The sequence below is a fragment of the Entelurus aequoreus genome, linkage group LG10 (genome assembly GCF_033978785.1).
Source record: "Entelurus aequoreus isolate RoL-2023_Sb linkage group LG10, RoL_Eaeq_v1.1, whole genome shotgun sequence".
In the NCBI taxonomy this organism is placed as follows: Eukaryota; Metazoa; Chordata; class Actinopteri; order Syngnathiformes; family Syngnathidae; genus Entelurus; species Entelurus aequoreus.
In genome coordinates, this window is record NC_084740.1 from 73661808 (window position 1) to 73682034 (window position 20227).

Sequence of the window (20227 nt, forward strand, 5' to 3'; positions counted from 1 at the left end):
AGGAAGGTCAGTTTTGTGGCTTCTGTAACGAGCTAAACTGTTTTCAGATGTGTGAACATGATTGCACAAGGGTTTTCTAATCATCAATTAGCCTTCTGAGCCAATGAGCAAACACATTGTACCATTAGAACACTGGAGTGATAGTTGCTGGAAATGGGCCTCTATACACCTATGTAGATATTGCACCAAAAACCAGACATTTGCAGCTAGAATAGTCATTTACCACATTAGCAATGTATAGAGTGTACTTCTTTAAAGTTAAGACTAGTTTAAAGTTATCTTCATTGAAAAATGAGGACATTTTAATGTGACCCCAAACTTTTGAACGGTAGTGTACATTAAGAGTTGTTTGCTTCTAACAGTTTGCCCCTCCTAGGGTTAGGGCGGGGTCAGCAACTCGTGGCTCCCTGGAGCATTTTTAAAAAAGGATTGAAAATGGAAAAAGATGGGGGGAAAATAGTTTTTTTGTTTTAGTATGTCATTTGTTTGAGGACAAACATGACACAAACCTTCCCACTTGTTAGAAAGCCCACTGTTTAATATGTTGGTGTGTATGCTTCACTGATGAGAGTATTTGGGGAACATCGTTTTGTCCTACTAATTTCTGCGATTCTTGAACTCACCATAGTGTGGACTATGACGCAACATTTTTTTTACATGTAAAATCTTCCACTCCTTCTTTGTCTCATTCTGTCCACCAAAAGTTTCCACAAAGGTGCGCTTTGTTGATGTTATTGACTTGTTAGAGTGATAATCAGGCGTATTTGGTCAGTGCATGACTGCCAGCTAATCAATGCTAACTTTCTCTTTAGGCTAGCTGCATGTACATATTGCATCAGTATGCCTTGTGTGTAGGTATATTTGAGCTAATTTAATATCCTTGACTTTTATCCTTTTTGTATATAATTTAGTTTGCATTTTTCATGACACATTATCTGTATGTAATATTGGCTGCATTTCAGATAGTTGTTTGTGTGCCATCTTGTTCCAGACCACAGCAAACGTTACCCAGTTCACAAAGATTGTAATAAATCCATTAGAAGAAGACAGCCTGCAGTTTCCTTTAACTTGGACACACACATCTATACCTTTGGCCATTAAAGGCCTACTGAAAGCCACTACTACCGACCACGCAGTCTGATAGTTTATATATCAATGATGAAATCTTAACATTGCAACACATGCCAATACGGCCGGGTTAGATTAGTAAAGTGCACTTTTAAATTTCCCGCGAAATATCCTGCTGAAAACGTCTCGGTATAATGACGTTTGCGCGTGACGTCACGGATTGTAGCGGACATTTTGGGACACCATTGTGGCCAGCTATTAAGACGTCTGTTTTCATCGCAAAATACCACAGTATTCTGGACATCTGTGTTGGTGAATCTTTTGCAATTTGTTTAATGAACTATTAAGACAGCCAAGAAGAAAGCTGTAGGTGGGAAGCGGTGTATTAGCGGCTGGCTGCAGCAACACAAACACGTAGCCGGTGTTTCATTGTTTACATTCCCAAAATATGACAGTCAAGCTTTACCATTGGCCTGTGGAGAACTGGGACAACAGAGACTCTTACCAGGAGGACTTTGAGTTGGATACGCGGTACCGTGAGTACGCAGCTGCCGCTTCCAAACATTTGATCGCTTGCCCGTACGTGCGTGCCGCTATGTGCAGGTCACGTATGTAATTTTGGGGACTTTGGGGAAATATATGTGCTGTATGAACTTTGCGGAGGTGAACGGTACTTTGGGCTGTGGGATTGAGTGTGTTGTGCGGGTGTTTGATTTGTATTGGCGGGTTATATGGACGGGAGGGGGGAGGTGTTTGTTATGCGGGATTAATTTGTGGCATATTAAATATAAGCCTGGTTGTGTTGTGGCTAATAGAGTACGTACACTACCGTTCAAAAGTTTGGGGTCACATTGAAATGTCCTTATTTTTGAAGGAAAAGCACTGTACTTTTCAATGAAGATAACTTTAAACTAGTCTTAACTTTAAAGAAATACACTCTATACATTGCTAATATGGTAAATGACTATTCTAGCTGCAAATGTCTGGTTTTTGGTGCAATATCTACATAGGTGTATAGAGGCCCATTTCCAGCAACTATCACTCCAGGGTTCTAATGGTACAATGTGTTTGCTCATTGGCTCAGAAGGCTAATTGATGATTAGAAAACCCTTGTGCAATCATGTTCACACATCTGAAAACAGTTCAGCTCGTTACAGAAGCTACAAAACAGAACTTCCTTTGAGCAGATTGAGTTTCTGGAGCATCACATTTGTGGGGTCAATTAAACGCTCAAAATGGCCAGAAAAAGATAACTTTCATCTGAAACTCGACAGTCTATTCTTGTTCTTAGAAATGAAGGCTATTCCACAAAATTGTTTGGGTGACCCCAAACTTTTGAACGGTAGTGTATATGTCTTGTGTTTATTTACTGTTTTAGTCATTCCCAGCTGAATATCAGGTCCCACCCGCCTCTCACAGCATATTTCCTATCTGAATCGCTTCCACTGCCCTCTAGTCCTTCACTCTCACTTTCCTCATCCACAAATCTTTCATCCTCGCTCAAATTAATGGGGTAATCGTTGCTTTCTCGGTCCGAATCGCTCTCGCTGCTTGTGGCCATGATTGTAAACAATGTGCAGATGTGAGGAGCTCCACAACCTGTGACGTCACGCTACTTCCGGTACAGGCAAGGCTTTTTTATCAGCGACCAAAAGTTGCGAACTTTATCGTCGATGTTCTCTACTAAATCCTTTCAGCAAAAATATGGCAATATCGCGAAATGATCAAGTATGACACATAGAATGGACCTGCTATCCCCGTTTAAATAAGAAAATCTCATTTCAGCAGGCCTTTAAAAGCCAATAACTTCCAGGAGTTATTTCACCTCTCGAGTAGCCTCTGATTTACTAATGGTTTCTAATGTTGGAAAAATGTGTAGAATAAATATTGCATTTCAACATTTCTGTCAACGAAGATTTGTGTCAGGCTGCGACACATAGTCATTTTGATTAGAGGCTAATATATCTAATATAGACACTTACATCATGTGTGGTCTTCATTATAACACTTATATACGGCTTTTCATTTTTTGCGGCTCCAGACAGATTTGTTTTTTGTATTTTTGGTCCAATATGGCTCTTTCAACGTTTTACCCTAACCCTTGGGTTAGGGTAACTGTAAATAAAGTAACTGTCATGACCTGTTGTTCGGGTCATGTCTTGGTTTATGTTTTTGTGTTATTCTCCCTATGTTTAAATATAGTTTATTCCCAGTGCCACTTGGTCTCTTTTGTTTACGTTCCATAGCCAGGGTTTTAATCACGCCCCTTACTTAAACCTGCGTCGCGATACACTCAGGCTGGGTTTCTTCTGTTGCGTATGGGTCGCGTTAGGATGAACGGCAGGAAGCAGCTTGGAAGTGAGAATGATATTTTACTTCCAAAACCACAGGGAAACAACAGAGCAATTGTCGCTAGGAGCGCAGGTGAAGTTTAGCATAGCCTAAAAACATAAGTGTTTATAAGTTTATAAGTGTCTCTTGTTCGCCACTCAGACTAAGTGGTTTAAATAAGGGGCGTGATAACTACCCCCACAGGTGAAAACACTAATAACAAAGTAAATGCCGGTGCATACTCTAAGCCAGTGTTTTTCAACCACTGTGCCGCGGCACACTAGTGTCGTGAGATATTGTCTGGTGTGCTGTGGGAAATTATGCAACTTCACCTAATTTATCCCAAAAATATTTTTTGCAAATCAAAAATTAGAATCTGCCAATAACGTGCCGTTGCTTAGAGTCTGTGCTGTGTAAAACTCGGCAGGGTAACCACGTAATACTCCATGTCAGTAGGTGGCAGCATTGCTTTGTAAAAGTCGGAATGTGTCGGGTGAGACGAGGATGGTTTGTTGTGATCCCGATATGCAGACCACAGTGGGAGGCAGAGTGCAGGTAAAAAGGGTATGTAATGCATAAACCCAAAATGAACGAAAGGAAAAGGCTATGCAAAACAAAAGTCAAACTGAACTGGCTACAAAGTAAACAGAGACAGAATGCTGGACGACAGCAAAAACTTACGGCATCCACAAAGTACATCCGTACGTGACATGACAATCAACAATGTCCACACAAAGCAGGTGCGCAGAATAGCGCTCAAAGGAAGACATGAAGCCACTACAGGAAAACAACGGCAATACAGGAAGGGCCACCAAAATAAGCAAGACAAGAACTAAAGCACTACACACAGGAAGACACCAACACACTCAAAATAAGACACGACGACTTGGTGGAGTTACATTTTTTAAAGTTTTCTGCTGGTGGTGTGCCTCCGGATTTTTTTTATGACAAAAATGTGCCTTGCCTCAAAAAAGGTTGAAAAACACTGCTCTAAGCAACCCTGGCTACGGAACGTAAATAAAAGAGACCAAGTGGCGCTGGGAACAGACTATGACAGTAACCAAAATGTGTCATTTATCTATGGGAGTCTTGTATTGTCATCATTCTATTGAAATTGTGGTTTACAAGCATAAATCAACATTCTAAAATAAATGTAAATATTAATGTAACAATGTTTTTTAATGAGGTTGCAGTTTGCAGTGGTATTCAACTGCACAGCCTCACACCGAGAGATGTTTGTTTTTAAAACACATCTTTTAACACGCAGCTAATTCCATTTCCTGAATATGTAATTTTTTTTTATGGAAGTCTTGCAATGAATCTTATTTAGATTGCGGCCCACAAGCATAACTCTGGAACTAATCTGTCACTGAGAATGTTACTCATGTTTACTTCATCATCTTTTGTTTGTTTTCGCCATTCCATAATCATTCGTGCACATATTAGTTATTTAAGTACTTGTTTGTAATTTTAGTTAATCAACGTTAATTAATATGTATTGTTTACACTGAACAAAGAGAGCGCTTTCTACCAAGTCAAATTCCTTGTGTGTTGAAAATACTTGGCCAAGAAAGCTGATTCTGGTAAATCAACATTCTACTGTACGCCCAAATAAAGGTGTCCACAATTAGGGATGTGCACACTAAGTGTTTCCCACACATTCATTTATTTGTGGCGGCCCGCCACGAAAGAATTACGTCCGCCACAAATAAAAATACAAATAAAAAGTTTTTTGTTTTTTTTGTCCTCTCCAGCTTCTCAGGCAAATCATATAGTTGATGTAGATGCCCGTATCGGCTGTTCAGATTTACTTTACAAAAGAGAAGTGTAGGATACTTCTCTTGTTGCCTTATTTGTATTTGACTTTATTAAATGTATTTATATTAGAAACACAACATGTGTATATAACAAAGGGTGCAAAGTCTGCAGGCAGTAGGAAACACATGGTTTAGTGTAGGGAGTAAAACTGATGGCAGTCTAAAGTTCAAGATTTTTGGAGTTCTTTGTTCAGTGGATCAGATGTTTGATGAAGCTCTGTGTCTATCTTTCCACCACTACTGTTTTCTGTTTATTTGTTACTGACTGTGGCAGGACACCTCTGCCTCTGTTTCACTTTATGTTGCTGGTAAATAATATGGTTGTAGTAGTAGGCTAAAGTTAAATTATTTAGTATGCACTAATTAAAGGGGCAGAGCTTTATGAGACATTTTAGCTTTTATATTTTATAAGATATATTTTTTGTAAGAACCACAATTAATAAAAGAGATCCTTGTTTTTAAAATACATATTTTATCATGCAGCTTATTCCAGTTCTTAAAAAAAAAATTCTATGGAAGTCTTGTACTGAATCTCATTTTGATTGCAGTCAACAAGCGCAAATGAACATTCTACTGTATACCCAAATAAAGGTATGCACAATTTGGGTTGTGCACACTCATTCAAATGTGCATCTACACAAGCCAATGAGACCCAATGCTAGAGTTGTATCAGAATATCAGCATTTCTCAAGATATCAACGCTCAATATATGTATTAACACTGTGAAAGAGATAATATGTTTATTAGTGTGGTTTAGGGCTGCAACTAACGATTAATGTGATAATCGATTAATCTGTCGATTTTACTTCGATTAATCGATTAATAATCGGATAAAAGAGACAAACTACATTTCTATCCTTTCCAGTATTTTATTTTTAAAAAACAGCATAATGGCACCATACTTATTTTGATTATTGTTTCTCAGCTGTTTGTAAATTTTGCAGTTTATAAATAAATAATTATTTTTAAAAAAATAAAAAAATAAAAAATATTTTTTTTATTTTTTATTTTTTTAAAGCCTCTGCGCATGCGCATAACATAGATCCAACGAATCGATGACTAAATTAATCGGCAAATATTTTTCTAATCGAGTTTAATTAGAGATGCCGATATTTGCGTTAAAATGTAATATCAGAAATTATCGGTATCGGTTTTTTTATTATCGGTATCATTTTTTTTATAGTTTTTTTTAGTTTGTTTTTTTTATTTTATTAAATCAACATAAAAAACACAAGATACACTTACAATTAGTGCACCAACCCAAAAAACCTCCCTCCCCCATTTACACTCATTCACACAAAAGGGTTGTTTCTTTCTGCTGCTACATTATATATCAATATATATCAATACAGTCTGCAAGGGATACAGTCCGTAAGCACACATGATTGTGCGTGCTGCTGGTCCACTAATAGTACTAACCTTTAACAGTTAATTTTACTAATTTTCATTCATTACTAGTTTCTATGTAACTGTTTTTATATTGTTGTACTTTCTTTTTTATTCAAGAAAATGTTTTTAATTTATTTATCTTATTTTACTAATGTTTTTAAATAGTACCTTATCTTCACCATACCTGGTTGTCCAAATTAGGCATAATAATGTGTTAATTCCACGACTGCATATATCGGTTGATATCGGTATCGGTTGATATCGGTATCGGTAATTAAAGAGTTGGACAATATCGGAATATCGGATATCGGCAAAAAGCCATTATCGGACATCCCTAATTTTAATCGATTTAATCGATTAGTTGTTGCAGCCCTAGTGTGGTTGCCATTTGCAGTGGTGTTCAACTGCACGGCATCACACTGAGAGTTGTTTGTTTTGAACATATTTTTTTATAAAATTACTCAAATATGTCATTTTTTGATGGAAGTCTTGCACTGGATCTCATTCAGATTGCGATCCACAAGCATAAATCAACATTCTACGGTTCTCCCTAATAAAGGTATCCACAATTTGAGATGTGCACACATAGATTCCACTGCAAAAGCCAATGAGACCAAATGCAAACGTTGTATCTGAATCCCAGGTTTCTAAAATACAGTGGTCAATATTAAGTGTTGATTATAAATTAATGTAACAACATGTTTAGAACGGTGGTTGCGGTTTGCAGTGGTGTTCAACTGCACAGCGTCACGCTGAGAGATGTTTGTTTTTAAAAATACATATTTTCTCTGCAAATACATATTGTATCATACAGCTAATTCCAATTCCTAAATATGTCCTTTTTGGATTGAAGTCTTGTACTGAACCTCATTTACAGTACAGATTCATTGTACGTGACATACTTGTAACACATTGTGGTCCACAAGCATAAATCAACATTGCACTGTACTCCCTAATAAAATTTGTCTCACATTTTAGGATGTGCATACTTTTATTCCACTTCTATAAGTGCAGCTGCACAAGCCAATGAGACTCAATGCAATAGTTAAGAATCCCAGCCTTTCAGAAGATACCTCCACGAACTTGTATGAAATATAAATGAATGTAGTGTGGTTGCAGTTTTGCAGTGGTGTTCAACTGCACAGCATCACACTGAAATATGTTTGTTTAGAAAATCCTTATTTCATAGTTCCTAAAACATGTCGTTTTTTGATTGAAGTCTTGTACTGTACCTCATTTACAGTACCATGTCAAATTCCTTGTACGTTACATACTTGACCAATAAAGCTGATTCTGATTATGGTCCACACGCATAAATCAACATTCCACTGTACTCCCTAATAAAGTTATTCACCTTTTGGGGTGTGCACTTCAATAGGTGCAGCTGTTCAAGCCAATGAGACCCAATGCAATAGTTGTATCAGAATCCCAACCTTTCAGAAGATAACTCCACAAACTGGTAAATGGTTAATGGGTTATACTTGTATAGCGCTTTTCTACCTTCAAGGTACTCAAAGCGCTTTGACACTATTTCCACATTCAGCCATTCACACACACATTCACACACTGATGGCGGGAGCTGCCATGCAAGGTCTTGCTCAAGGACACAACGGACGTGACTAGGTTGGTAGAAAATGGGGATCAAACCAGGAACCCTCAGGTTGCTGGCACGACCACTCTTCCAACCGCGCCACACCGTATGAAAAATATATAAATGTAACAATATGTTTATTAGTGTGGTTGCAGTTTGCAGTGGTGTTCAACTGCACAGCATCACACTGAAATATGTTTGTTTAGAAAATAATTGTTTTCATAGTTCCTAAAATATGTTGTTTTTTGATTGAAGTCTTGTACTGAACCTAATTTACAGTACCAAGTCAAATTCCTTGCACGTTACATACTTGACCAATAAAGCTGATTCAGATTATTTACATTGTGGTCCACAAGCATAAATCAACATTGCACTGTACTCCCTAATAAAGTTATCCACATTTTGGGATGTGCATACTTTTATTCCACTTCAATAAGTGCAGCTGCACAAGCCAATGAGACCCAATGCAATAGTTGTGTCAGAATGCAAGCCTTTCAGAATATAACTCCACTAACTTGTATGAAATATATATGAATGTAACAATATGTTTATTAGTGTGGTTGCAGTTTTGCAGTGGTGTTTAACATCAGCATCTAGAGGCTAACCTTTCCTGTGATAAAATGGCAACCAAGGTAATCAAAAAGGTTAACCAACGAACGAGATTTCTCTACAGAATTTCCTCTCTGGTCAACAAAAGCACCTTGAGGATTCTGGCGGGAACTCTCGTTCAACCCTTTTTCGATTACGCATGCACCTCCTGGTACCCCAGCACCTCCAAAACCCTCAAATCTAAACTCCAAACATCTCAGAACAAGCTAGTCAGGTTACTTCTAGACCTCCACCCCAGATCCCACCTCACTCCTACCCACTTCTCTAAAGTGGGCTGGCTCAAGGTGGAGGACAGAGTTAAACAACTTGCACTGAGCCTAGTCTATAAAATCCGCTACACCTCCTTGATACCGAAGTACATGTCAAACTACTTCCTTAACGTAAATGACCGCCATAACCACAACACTAGGGGGAGCTCCACTAACCACGTTAAACCCAGATTCCGAACTAACAAAGGTCTTAACTCATTCTCTTTCTATGCCACATCAATGTGGAATGCGCTCCCAACAGGTATAAAAGAAAGGGCATCTCTATCCTCCTTCAAAACTGCAATAAAAGTTCACCTCCAGGCAGCTACAACCCTAAACTAACACCCTCCCCGGATTGCTAATAATCAAATGTAAACAATCAAATGCAGATACTTTTTCTTATGCCTTCTGATCTCTCTCTCTCTCTCTCTCTCTCTCTCTCTCTCTCTCTCTCTCTCTCTCGCTCTCTCTCTATGTCCACTACTTGATGTCCATATCCTACCCCCTGCCCCCTCCACACCCCTGATTGTAAATAATGTAAATAATTCAATGTGATTATCTTGTGTGATGACCGTATTATGATGATAGTATATATGATAGTATATATCTGTATCATGAATCAATTTAAGGGGACCCCGACTTAAACAACTTGAAAAACTTATTGGGGTGTTACCATTTAGTGGTCAATTGTACGGAATATGTACTTCACTTCGCAACCTACTAATAAAAGTCTCAATCAATCAATCAAAAGCATCACACTGAAATATGTTTGTTTAGAAAATCTTTTTTTCATAGTTCCTAAAACATGTTGTTTTTTGATGGAAGTCTTGTACTGGATCTCACCACATGTTGCACTATCAACAAGAAACCACTAGTGCAGTGGTTCTTAACCTGGGTTCGATCGAACCCTAGGGGTTCGGTGAGTCGGACTCAGGGGTTCGGCGGAGGTCAAAATACAAACTTCTCCCTATCGGCGTATTACGGATACGACAACAGCTGACTGATTTGCAGGTGTGTAATTTGTTGTGAGTTTATGCACTGTGTTGGTTTTGTTGTTTGAACAAGGTGATGTTCATGCACGGTTCATTTTGTGCACCAGTAAAAAAAAACATGGTAACACTTTAGTATGGGGAACACATATTCACCATTAATTAGTTGCTTATTAACATGCAAATTAGTAACATACTGGCTCTTAACTAGTCATTATTAAGTACTTATTAATGCCTTATTCGGCATGGTTTAACAGCTATGGCGTCCAGTGGTGAGGAGGAGAGTGTACCTACGGAACAGGAGTCAACTGAAACCAGCGGGTCAAAGAAGAGAGAGGAGAGATTACACAAATTCCGAGAGTTGCATTTTAAACGGAATGAAGCACGCAAGCTCAATCACCAAGAAGTTGTCGAGGAGGATAAGCGACTGAAACTACCCTCAAACTGGGAGGCGAAAAGAGCCAGATTAGAGTGGGAAGTTGCTGACAATGAGAAGAAAAAGACCTACACTGTTCCAATATCCATTTCTCTGTTCTCAATTGTTGATGACTGATGAAACCTAACCCCCTATGATAGTATATATCTGATAGTATACACTGTAAAAAAAAATTCTGTAAAAAAACGGTCATCTACTGGCAGCTACGGCTGCCAGACGAAAACCATGAAATTAAAGTAAAACATTGTAAACCAAATAATGATCAAAAACATTATATTTACAGAAATTTTCATGAAACGTTTTGCGGAAAAATATCGTAATTTTACAGATTTTTACTAAATTATTTAGATCAACCACCTTTAATAAAGTGATGATGCAAACAGTTCTGCAGAAAAATACCTTTATTCTACAGAGTTTTTCCAAATTATTACAATCAAACAACCTTTAATGAAGTGACAATGCTGGCAGTTCCACAGAAAAATACCATTATTTTACAGATTTTTTTCTGCATTGTTAAGATCAACCACCTTTAATAAAGCGACGATGCAAACAGTTCTGCAGAAAAATACCTTTATTCTACAGATTGTTAGTATGGACATAGACTTGTATATAACAAGCTACATATTTAATGAAAGATAATTACTGTCATTTTACATGAATTTGAAAGTAATTTAAGATAACAGAAAATGCTATGTATAATTAATTTGGTATTTTTCTGTAAAATAAATACAAATATACATAGTTTGTCATTACTGGCATATTACTTAAAATAACAGGGGGATTGTTTATTTACAGATAATGTCTTCAATTCTACAGTTTTATAAACTTTAAAAAAAAATAGAAAAATTACAGTAGAAATTTAGAGCAAATTAACCATAAAAATAGGATTTTTTTTACAGTGTATATCTGTATCATGAATCAATTTAAGTGGACCCCGACTTAAACAAGTTGAAAAACTTATTCGGGTGTTACCATTTAGTGGTCAATTGTACGGAATATGTACTTCACTGTGCAATCTACTAATAAAAGTCTCAATCAATCAATCAATGGCCTCACTATAACCCTAACCCTCTAACCCTGGCCCTAACCCTCTAACTCAGTGTTTTTCAACCACTGTGCCGCGGCACTAGATACAGTCTGGTGTGCCGTGGGAGATTATCTAATTTTACCTATTTGGGTTAAAAATATTTTTTGCAAACCAGTAATTATAGTCTGCAAATTATGTGTTGTTGTTGAGTGTCGGTGCTGTCAAGAGCTCGGCAGCATAACCATGTAATACTCTTCCATATCAGTAGGTGGCAGCAGGTAGCTAATTGCTTTGTAGATGTCGGAAACAGCGGGAGGCAGCGTGCAGGTAAAAACGGGTCTAATGCTTAAACCAAAAATAAACAAAAGGTGAGTGCCCCTAAGAAAAGGCAGTGAAACTTAGGGAAGGCTTTGCAGAACGAAACTAGCTACAAAGTAAACAAAAACAGAATGCTGGACAACAGCAAAGACTTACTGTGGAGCAAAGACCGCATCCGAATGTACATCCGAACATGACATAACAATGTCCACACAAAGAAGGATAAAAACAACTGAAATCTTCTTGATTGCTAAAACAAAGTAGATGCGGGTAATATCGCTCAAAGGAAGACATGAAACTGCTGCAGGAAAATACCAAAAAAAGAGAAAAAGGCCACCAAAATAGGAGCGCAAGACAAGAACTAAAACACTACACACAGGAAAACATAAAAATAACTCCAAATAAGTCATGGCGTGATGTGACAGGTGGTGACAGTACACCTAATTTGAGACAAGAGCTATAGTGATGCATGCTTGGTTATGGTTTAAATTCATATCCAACAACTGCGACAACGACTTTTTACGGTCAATTTTTTTTTATGATTTCTGCTGGTGGTGTGCCTCCGGATTTTTTCAACGCAAAAAATGTGCCTTGGCTCAAAAAAGGTTGAAAAACACTGCTCTAACTCTCTAATAATTATTTGTTACTTAGAATATGTTCCATCCATCCATTTTCTACCGCTTATTCCCTTCTGGGTGGCGGGGGGCGCTGGAGCCTATCTCAGCTACAATCGGGCGGAAGGCGGTGTACACCCTGGACAAGTCGCCACCTCATCGCAGGGCCAACACAGATAGACAGACAACATTCACACTCACATTCACACACTAGGGCCAATTTTAGTGTTGCCAATCAACTTATCCCCAGGTGCATGTCTTTGGAGGTGGGAGGAAGCCGGAGTACCCGGAGGGAACCCACGCAGTCACGGGGAGAACATGCAAACTCCACACAGAAAGATCCAGAGCCCGGAATTGAACCCCAGACTACTCAGCACCTTCGTATTGTGAGGCAGACGCACTAACCCCTCCACCGTGCTGTCCCAGATCCTGTCCTAGACTATGTTCCCCATGCTAAAGTGTTACCAAAAACATATAACTTTGTCTTGAATTTGAAAAAAAACATTTTATTTTTCACTAAAGAAGGGTTCGGTGAATGTGCATATGAAACTGCTGGGGTTCGGTACCTCCAACAAGGTGAAGAACCATTGCAGTGTCTTACCTTGCTCCTGATCTGTCCTGAGGTGGACACTTTCCGGATGAGTTTTTGGGGTCCCTCCTGCTCCACCTCGCTGTCAGACGACTCGTCCGCGGCACCGGACACCGAAACAGCGCCCACCACATGGGGATGGATCCTGGCCGCAGACCCGGGCCCTTTATCCGGCTCCTGTGTCGGGGCGACAAAAGAAGGAGGTTATCGGGGGTGAAGTCGCCTCGCCGCTCCCTTCCGGCTCAGGGGAAGTCTCTCCTCGCTAAACGCCGGGGAGGTGCGGAGGGAAGACGGACTCACTTCGCCCGGAATCACCGCACGTTCCGTTCCCCAAATTCTTCAACCAAACAACACATGTCAGCGAAAGAGGTTGAAAAGCACACGAAAAGTCCTTAAAAGTGCTAAATTGGACTTGAGTCATGATAGTGATAAAGACTATATAAAAGTGGAAATAAAGACAATATTAGGGTGTTGGACTAACCAGCTCCTCCCAGGCGGGGCTGCGGGTGTAATGGCAGACGTCCTCCATATCCGCGCCTCTCTCTGTCGGTGCTCTGCGGGGAGACGAGACGCCAAGCTCGGCCGAGCGGAGATGGGCTTGACGCTGCTCGCAGTTCGCACGGTGCTCATACGCGCGCCGAATAGACGCGGCCCGACTCCAACCCGTCCTCCCTCGCCCCTCCCCCGGCCTGCCTCCTCCGCTGCCTCCGCCTCCGTCACGGAGGAACCTCCACCAGGACCACGTGACCCACGCTCAAGACGCGCAAGTTGACAGAGTGGAGGAAAATTACGTCACCCGTAAGATTTGTGTCAATAATTTAATTGAGTTGCATGTTTTCAATAAATACAAGTCACGTATTAAATGTGAATACAATCTTAATATTGACAATACATTTTAAAATACAAACTTTGAACGTCATTGCTGTGTTACGTCGGAACATCACAGTACTCGTCACGCCGTCTTGTTCCTACCCGGAACTTTTAACTTGCGGTACAGCTTGTCCCCCTTCGAAAACAATCCGTCAAAAATGAGGTGACATATGTAACAAGCCGGTGTAGGACAAAACTGGATGTGCTCCGTTTGAATTATTTCTAAATGTGGACGTAAGGAGTTCCGTTAGATATGCACCCACAGATCCTGTGCAGCGGCACGGCTGCGGCTGTCGCTGCCAGGAGAATGAGGACCATCCTGGGCGCCGTCCTGGGGAAAGACGGCTGGATGTGGAGAAGCCATGAGGTCAAACTTCTCAACACGTCCGCTGGTAAAGTTGTATTTCTGACCACATCCACATTAAAAAATAGCATTTAACTTAGTTTACATACGCAAGGAGGATTAAGCAACACAGCCAGTGCTAACGTTAGCTATTAGGGATGGAACTAGGGCTGGGCGATATGGCCTTTTTTTAATATCTCGATATTTTTAGGCCATATCGCGATACACGATATATATCGCAATATTTTGCCTTAGCCTTGAATGAACACTTGATGCATATAATCACAGCAATATGGTGATTCTATGTGTCTACATTAGGGCTGCAACTAACGATTAATTTGATAATCGATTAATCTGTCAAATATTACTTCGATTAATCGATTAATAATCGGATAAAAGAGACAAACTACATTTCTATCCTTTCCAGTATTTTATTGGAAAAAAACAGCATACTTGCACCATACTTATTTTGATTATTGTTTCTCAGCTGTTTGTACATGTTGCAGTTTATAAATAAAGGTTTATAAAAAAATATATATATATAATAAAAACAAAATTGGCCCCTGCACATGCGCATAGCATAGATCCAACGAGTCAATGACTACATTAATCGCCAACTATTTTTATAATCGATTAGTTGTTGCAGCCATAGTCTACATTAAAACATTCTTGTTCATACTACATTAATATATGCTCATTTTGAACTTTCATGCAGAGAGGGAAATCACAACTCAGTCAATTTACCCAAAAGTGTATTTATTAAACAGTTATTAAGCAGTGGCACAAACATTCATGTCATTTCCAAAACAGAAAGTGCAAGATTGTCAGAGACATTTTAAAACAAGCTATTAGTGCACTTTTGTGCATGATGTCACTAAGATGACAAATCAAAACAACATTAAATTAAAGTGCATTTTTTTGTACAGAACACCACTATAATAGTTTAAAATAAATAGAGTGCACTTTTGTGCATGATGTCACAAAAGATAATTCAATAACTGTCAAATAAAAATGAGCTGCATAATAGGAAATCAAATTGTGAACGTCCTTTGCTATGTGGATGGTTCCGGCGGACGTTATCTCCTTATGTCGTGGACTATTTTTTTTCATACGGTGTTGATGTGGAAATGGTTGCCTCTGCATTTTGTTGGTGTGGCACCGAACGGAGATGTGGAAATGCAGAGTTTAAAGCACTCTTCATTTTCTAGCGGGTGACTTTTCAAATGATGCTACATATTAGCAGTAATGCTACTTTTTGTAGCAACGCTTTCGCCCCACACTTGACAAATTACGGTTGTCTGTTCGACATATTCCCGCTTGAAGCCAAACCACCGCCAGACGATGGACCCTGGGCTGTTTTTCTTAGGAATTAATTCTTCCTTCATTTGTTACCAGATTCGCACCTTTCACTCGTATTACCACTCGCACCGCATGCTGCTACCTCTCTGCGCCGCGAGGGCGTATACGTATGTGACGTATGTAAGAAGGTGAGCTTGTTTAAGTCTCTGTGAGAAGGGGAGACTAGAAAGAGTGAGAAGAGCCTGTAGTGCAGGGGTGGGCAATTAATTTTTACCGGGGGCCGCATGAGCAACCCGAGCACTGCTGGAGGGCCACATCGACAATATTTCAATTAAATTTTGCTCAATATTATTTTTGATATATACCGTAAGATAAATAATAATAATAATAATTAATAATAATAGTAATACTTCAACATAGTGTGTGTAACAGCATACCATGACTAATATAAATAAATTAACATTAATAATAAATGACAGTAAAATAAGCACACGTATGACTGAGGAGTCATAGTGTAACTTTGTGTGGTGTTTGAGTTGTCCGACTTTTTGTGTGGCCATAAACGCACCAGTGGTTTATTGGTATGCGTGTTGGTGACAGATGACAAGTTGGTTTTGGCCTGGTTTGTACGGCAGAAAATGACTAGTTTTTCGAGATAGAAGTGTTTTACTCATGTTTTTGGTGTGTTTATGTCCGAATATAAACAGTTTTGCTCAATAAAGTGATCGATATAATTCCTGTCCTCGAAGCATCTCGATACACGTTACAATAATTGAACGGTGTTCAATTGAACGGTGTTGACGAACACCGTTAGGGCCGCTTGTTGTCACTGTCACTCAAAGTTGTATTGCAAAATTATATAGAATAAATATGTTTATTTTGTTTAGAATTCAGATGGGATTTGATTTGGTGCGCGGCATATATTTGCTGTGCGGACGCTTGAGCAGTGCGCAATTGCGCAGGCACGCACCTTAGATGGAACGTTGCTTGGCAGTCCATGTCTTGTTGAAAACACGCCATTCGTCATCAACTTTTCTCTTTTTAGCGTCTCGGGTGTAAACCGTGCATCTCTTGTCGCTGCATGTGCACCTTCACTCGCAGGTTACACACGGACATACGCCCATAAATAATACTTTTCAAAATAAAAGCAGCACAGTTGTATTGCGCGCACGACATAGATGTTTTTTCAACTTTATTTTGTAATTTGTGATTGCAGCTGTTCACATTCACTCACAATCACGCACACGCATACATCCACACGGAAGTAATACAAATAACGATTTTCAAAACAAAAGCAGCACCGTTGTATTGCACACTCGACATAGATACTTTTTTAAATTTATTTTGTAATTTATAGGGCCGCAGAATGCCCAGGTCTGCTGTAGTGTAATGCCTGCAGCTAAAAGCAACTGCGTGAGAACGTATACTCGAATATCACGATATGGTCATTTTCTATATCGGACAGAGACAAACCCGTGATATATTGAGTATATCGATATATCGCCCAGCCCTAGATGGAACAATATCAACATCTCACGGTATGATATAGTCACGGTTTTAAGGCCACTGTACGATAATATACTGGAATCGTTCAAAAAAGTTCCATATCGTGTAAAAAGAAGTGACAGAAATGTTTACAACAGGGGTGTTGAACTCATTTTAGGTCGGGGGCCACATGGAGAAAAATCCACTCCCAAACTGTTAAAATCACAGCAAGATAACCTAAAAATAAAGACAGTTGCAGATTGTTTTCTTTGTTTAAAAATAGAACAAGCACATTCTGAAAATGTACAAATCATAATGTTTTTTTAGTTTTTAAAAAAAAATTTTTTATTTGTCGTTGTTTACATTTTCTGAATAAATTATGTGATAAAGTTTATTAGTCAACTCATTGGTGTTCATTTTCAATCAAGATAAAAAAAAATATCTAAATCAAATTACAGGATGTTATTTATGTAGTTTGATAACATTCCTCGACTGATGTACTTAACATCATGTGGTTTATTTTGTACATATGTAGCATCATCTACAATGATACAAAGAATTGCTATTGTGACATCCAGTGGACACATTTAGAACAGCTGCTTCTTTCATTCAAAAATTACAGGTTCATTTTTATACCTAGCAAACTCATCCCGTGGGCCGGATAAAACCTGTTTGTGGGCCTGATCCGGCCCTCGGGCCGTACGTTTGACACACCTGCTTTAGGATAAACACTCTTTCTCTAATTGAACAAAAGTAATGTTCAAATTATATTTATTACTACAAAAATTTAATTATAAGTGTAAAGAATAGTGCTGTAAAATCCACTGTTAGCAAATATAAACAAAATGTACAGTTGAGTGTCTATAAAGTGACAATGCAAACATTTTGTGTAACTAAAAAATACAATTTCTGTTGAAATTATGTGTGAAAGCCTCAATTCCGCAGCTAAACTTGAATGCAGAAGAAATGTACAATTATTGTAAGAATATGTTTGAACGCACGGTATGAATGTTTTGAATATTGAAGAATGCTAGTTGAATGCTGGGCGGCAGCACGGTGGCACAGGGGTAGAACCAGGTTTAGTACGTGTGCCTCACAATACGAAGGTCCTGGGTCCGATCCTGGGCTTGGGATCTTTATGTGTGGAGTATGCATGTTCTGCCCGTGACTGCGTGGGTTCCCTCCGGGTACTCCGGCTTCCTCCCACCTCCAAAGACATGCACCTGGGGATAGGTTGATTGGCAACACTAAATTGGCCCGAGTGTGTGAATGTTGTCTGTCGATCTGTGTTGGCCCTGCGATGAGGTGGCGACTTATCCAGGGTGTACCCCGCCTTCCGCCCGAATGCAGCTGAGATATCAAGCGGTAGAAAATGGATGGATGGATAGTTGAAATGCTAGTGGAATATAGAAGGAAGGATATAAAATTTGACTGTGAAATGGTTGTAAAATAGAAACACTTTCATAGTAGACATAATTTGAATGTTAAATAGTATAAATATAGAAATGATAAATGTTGTAATATTAAACTATATAACTGGCTGCAAATTTGGCTAAAGAAGCTAGCCTGATAGAGTTCACATACTAATATACTACAACTTTCACTTTCTGAGAAGCAGTGTCTTCTGCAGTGGACAATCTTTATGTCAGTTTGAAAAATGCTGTTTCTCTGAAAAGTTAACAGACAATTTAACTTTTACTAATGTACACTACCGTTCAAAAGTTTGGGGTCACATTGAAATGTCCTTATTTTTGAAGGAAAAGCACTGTACTTTTCAATGAAGATAACTTTAAACTAGTCTTAACTTTAAAGAAATACACTCTATACATTGCTAATGTGGTAAATGACTATTTTAGCTGCAAATGTCTGGTTTTTGGTGCAATATCTACATAGGTGTATAGAGGCCCATTTCCAGCAACTATCACTCCAGTGTTCTAATGGTACAATGTGTTTGCTCATTGGCTCAGAAGGCTAATTGATGATTAGAAAACCCTTGTGCAATCATGTTCACACATCTGAAAACAGTTTAGCTCGTTACAGAAGCTACAAAACTGACCTTCCTTTGAGCAGATTGAGTTTCTGGAGCATCACATTTGTGTGGTCAATTAAACGCTCAAAATGGCCAGAAAAAGAGAACTTTCATCTGAAACTCGACAGTCTATTCTTGTTCTTAGAAATGAAGGCTATTCCACAAAATTGTTTGGGTCACCCCAAACTTTTGAACGGTAGTGTAAATACCTCAAAAATGTATGTTTAGCTTTGCTGGCTTCAATATATTTTCCGGGTGATGGTTTATCAAGTAGATTCTCCTATTCCTGCCGTGTGACGGATCTGCAATCCCAGGGGACGAAGATAACCCTTTGCTTTATTACCCCCTGCCAAAGGGGTTTTGTTTTCACCAGGGTTTTTTTGTCTGTTTTTAGCAACATAACTCAAAAAGGTATGGATGGATTTTGATGAAATGTTTAGGAAATGTCCATAATAACAATTTCTCTTATCTACTACAAACACACTTCTTCCGCACGCTTCCTCATTTTCTCCAACCCTGCACAGATTGTGAGAGATGTAGTTTATTTTTCAGACCAGCCAAAGCAAAAGCGCCAGAAAAAAACCACACCCAACAAATTGTTGTTTGACGCCGTCACACGTCAAGGCATTATTGTGAGGAGTTTGAAACCGCAATATCACGGTATCTACAAAAACGTTACATCCCTATTAGCTGGTATAAAGTTATTGAGCTTTCATTCAAGCTTTGTCAAATAAAAATGGCAGCTGATCCAAATGCAATTATCACAGTTTACAAAGGCTTCTAAACAGTGACAGTCTTAACAAGAGACTACACTGTTTGGTGTCAGAGTTGTAATTATTTATGACTGATAACCGTGCTGTGTTTTCTGCAGGCGACACAGTGATGATTGGAGACATTTCTTACAAACTCAAAACCCCACGCAACCCAGAGTTGGTTCCTGTCAAACACAGTGCGTTAACATTTCTGCATGTCTTGCCTCAGGTTCACGTGGAGATTTAACAGGTGTGATATTTTCCTTCCTAGTTTCAGACTCCTTGCCTCAGGCGGTGGCCCAGCACCTGAGATGGATTATGCAGAAAGACCTCCTGGGCCAGGATGTCTTTCTGATCGGTCCCCCTGGACCTTTGAGACGCTCCATTGCCATGCAATACCTCGTGAGTATGCCACAGGCGTCG

General features: G+C 39.1%; 2 protein-coding genes across 6 annotated transcripts in view; one reads left to right on the forward strand and one right to left on the reverse strand.

The window, feature by feature from the left end:
• The window catches only part of dgkh (diacylglycerol kinase, eta), a 259098-nt gene extending 245398 nt beyond the window's left edge, over positions 1-13700 (reverse strand). For all 3 annotated transcript variants that reach the window (XM_062061650.1, XM_062061649.1, XM_062061655.1), the window contains exons 1-2: positions 13508-13700; positions 13039-13203 (exon numbers count right to left, since the gene is read on the reverse strand). In XM_062061650.1, the coding sequence (XP_061917634.1) occupies positions 13039-13203; positions 13508-13555 (213 nt within the window). In that variant the 5' untranslated portion in view covers positions 13556-13700. The remainder of the gene's footprint in view (positions 1-13038; positions 13204-13507) is intronic.
• Positions 1-20227, forward strand: part of vwa8 (von Willebrand factor A domain containing 8) — a 304338-nt gene that overhangs the window by 49321 nt on the left and 234790 nt on the right. For 2 of the 3 annotated variants that reach the window (XM_062061645.1, XM_062061644.1), the window contains exons 1-3: positions 14023-14288; positions 19924-20001; positions 20076-20206. In XM_062061645.1, coding sequence (XP_061917629.1) covers positions 14150-14288; positions 19924-20001; positions 20076-20206 — 348 coding nt within the window. In that variant the 5' untranslated portion in view covers positions 14023-14149. Of the gene's footprint in view, positions 1-14022; positions 14289-19923; positions 20002-20075; positions 20207-20227 lie in introns of those variants that run through there. The other variant, XM_062061646.1, reaches the window with a different exon arrangement.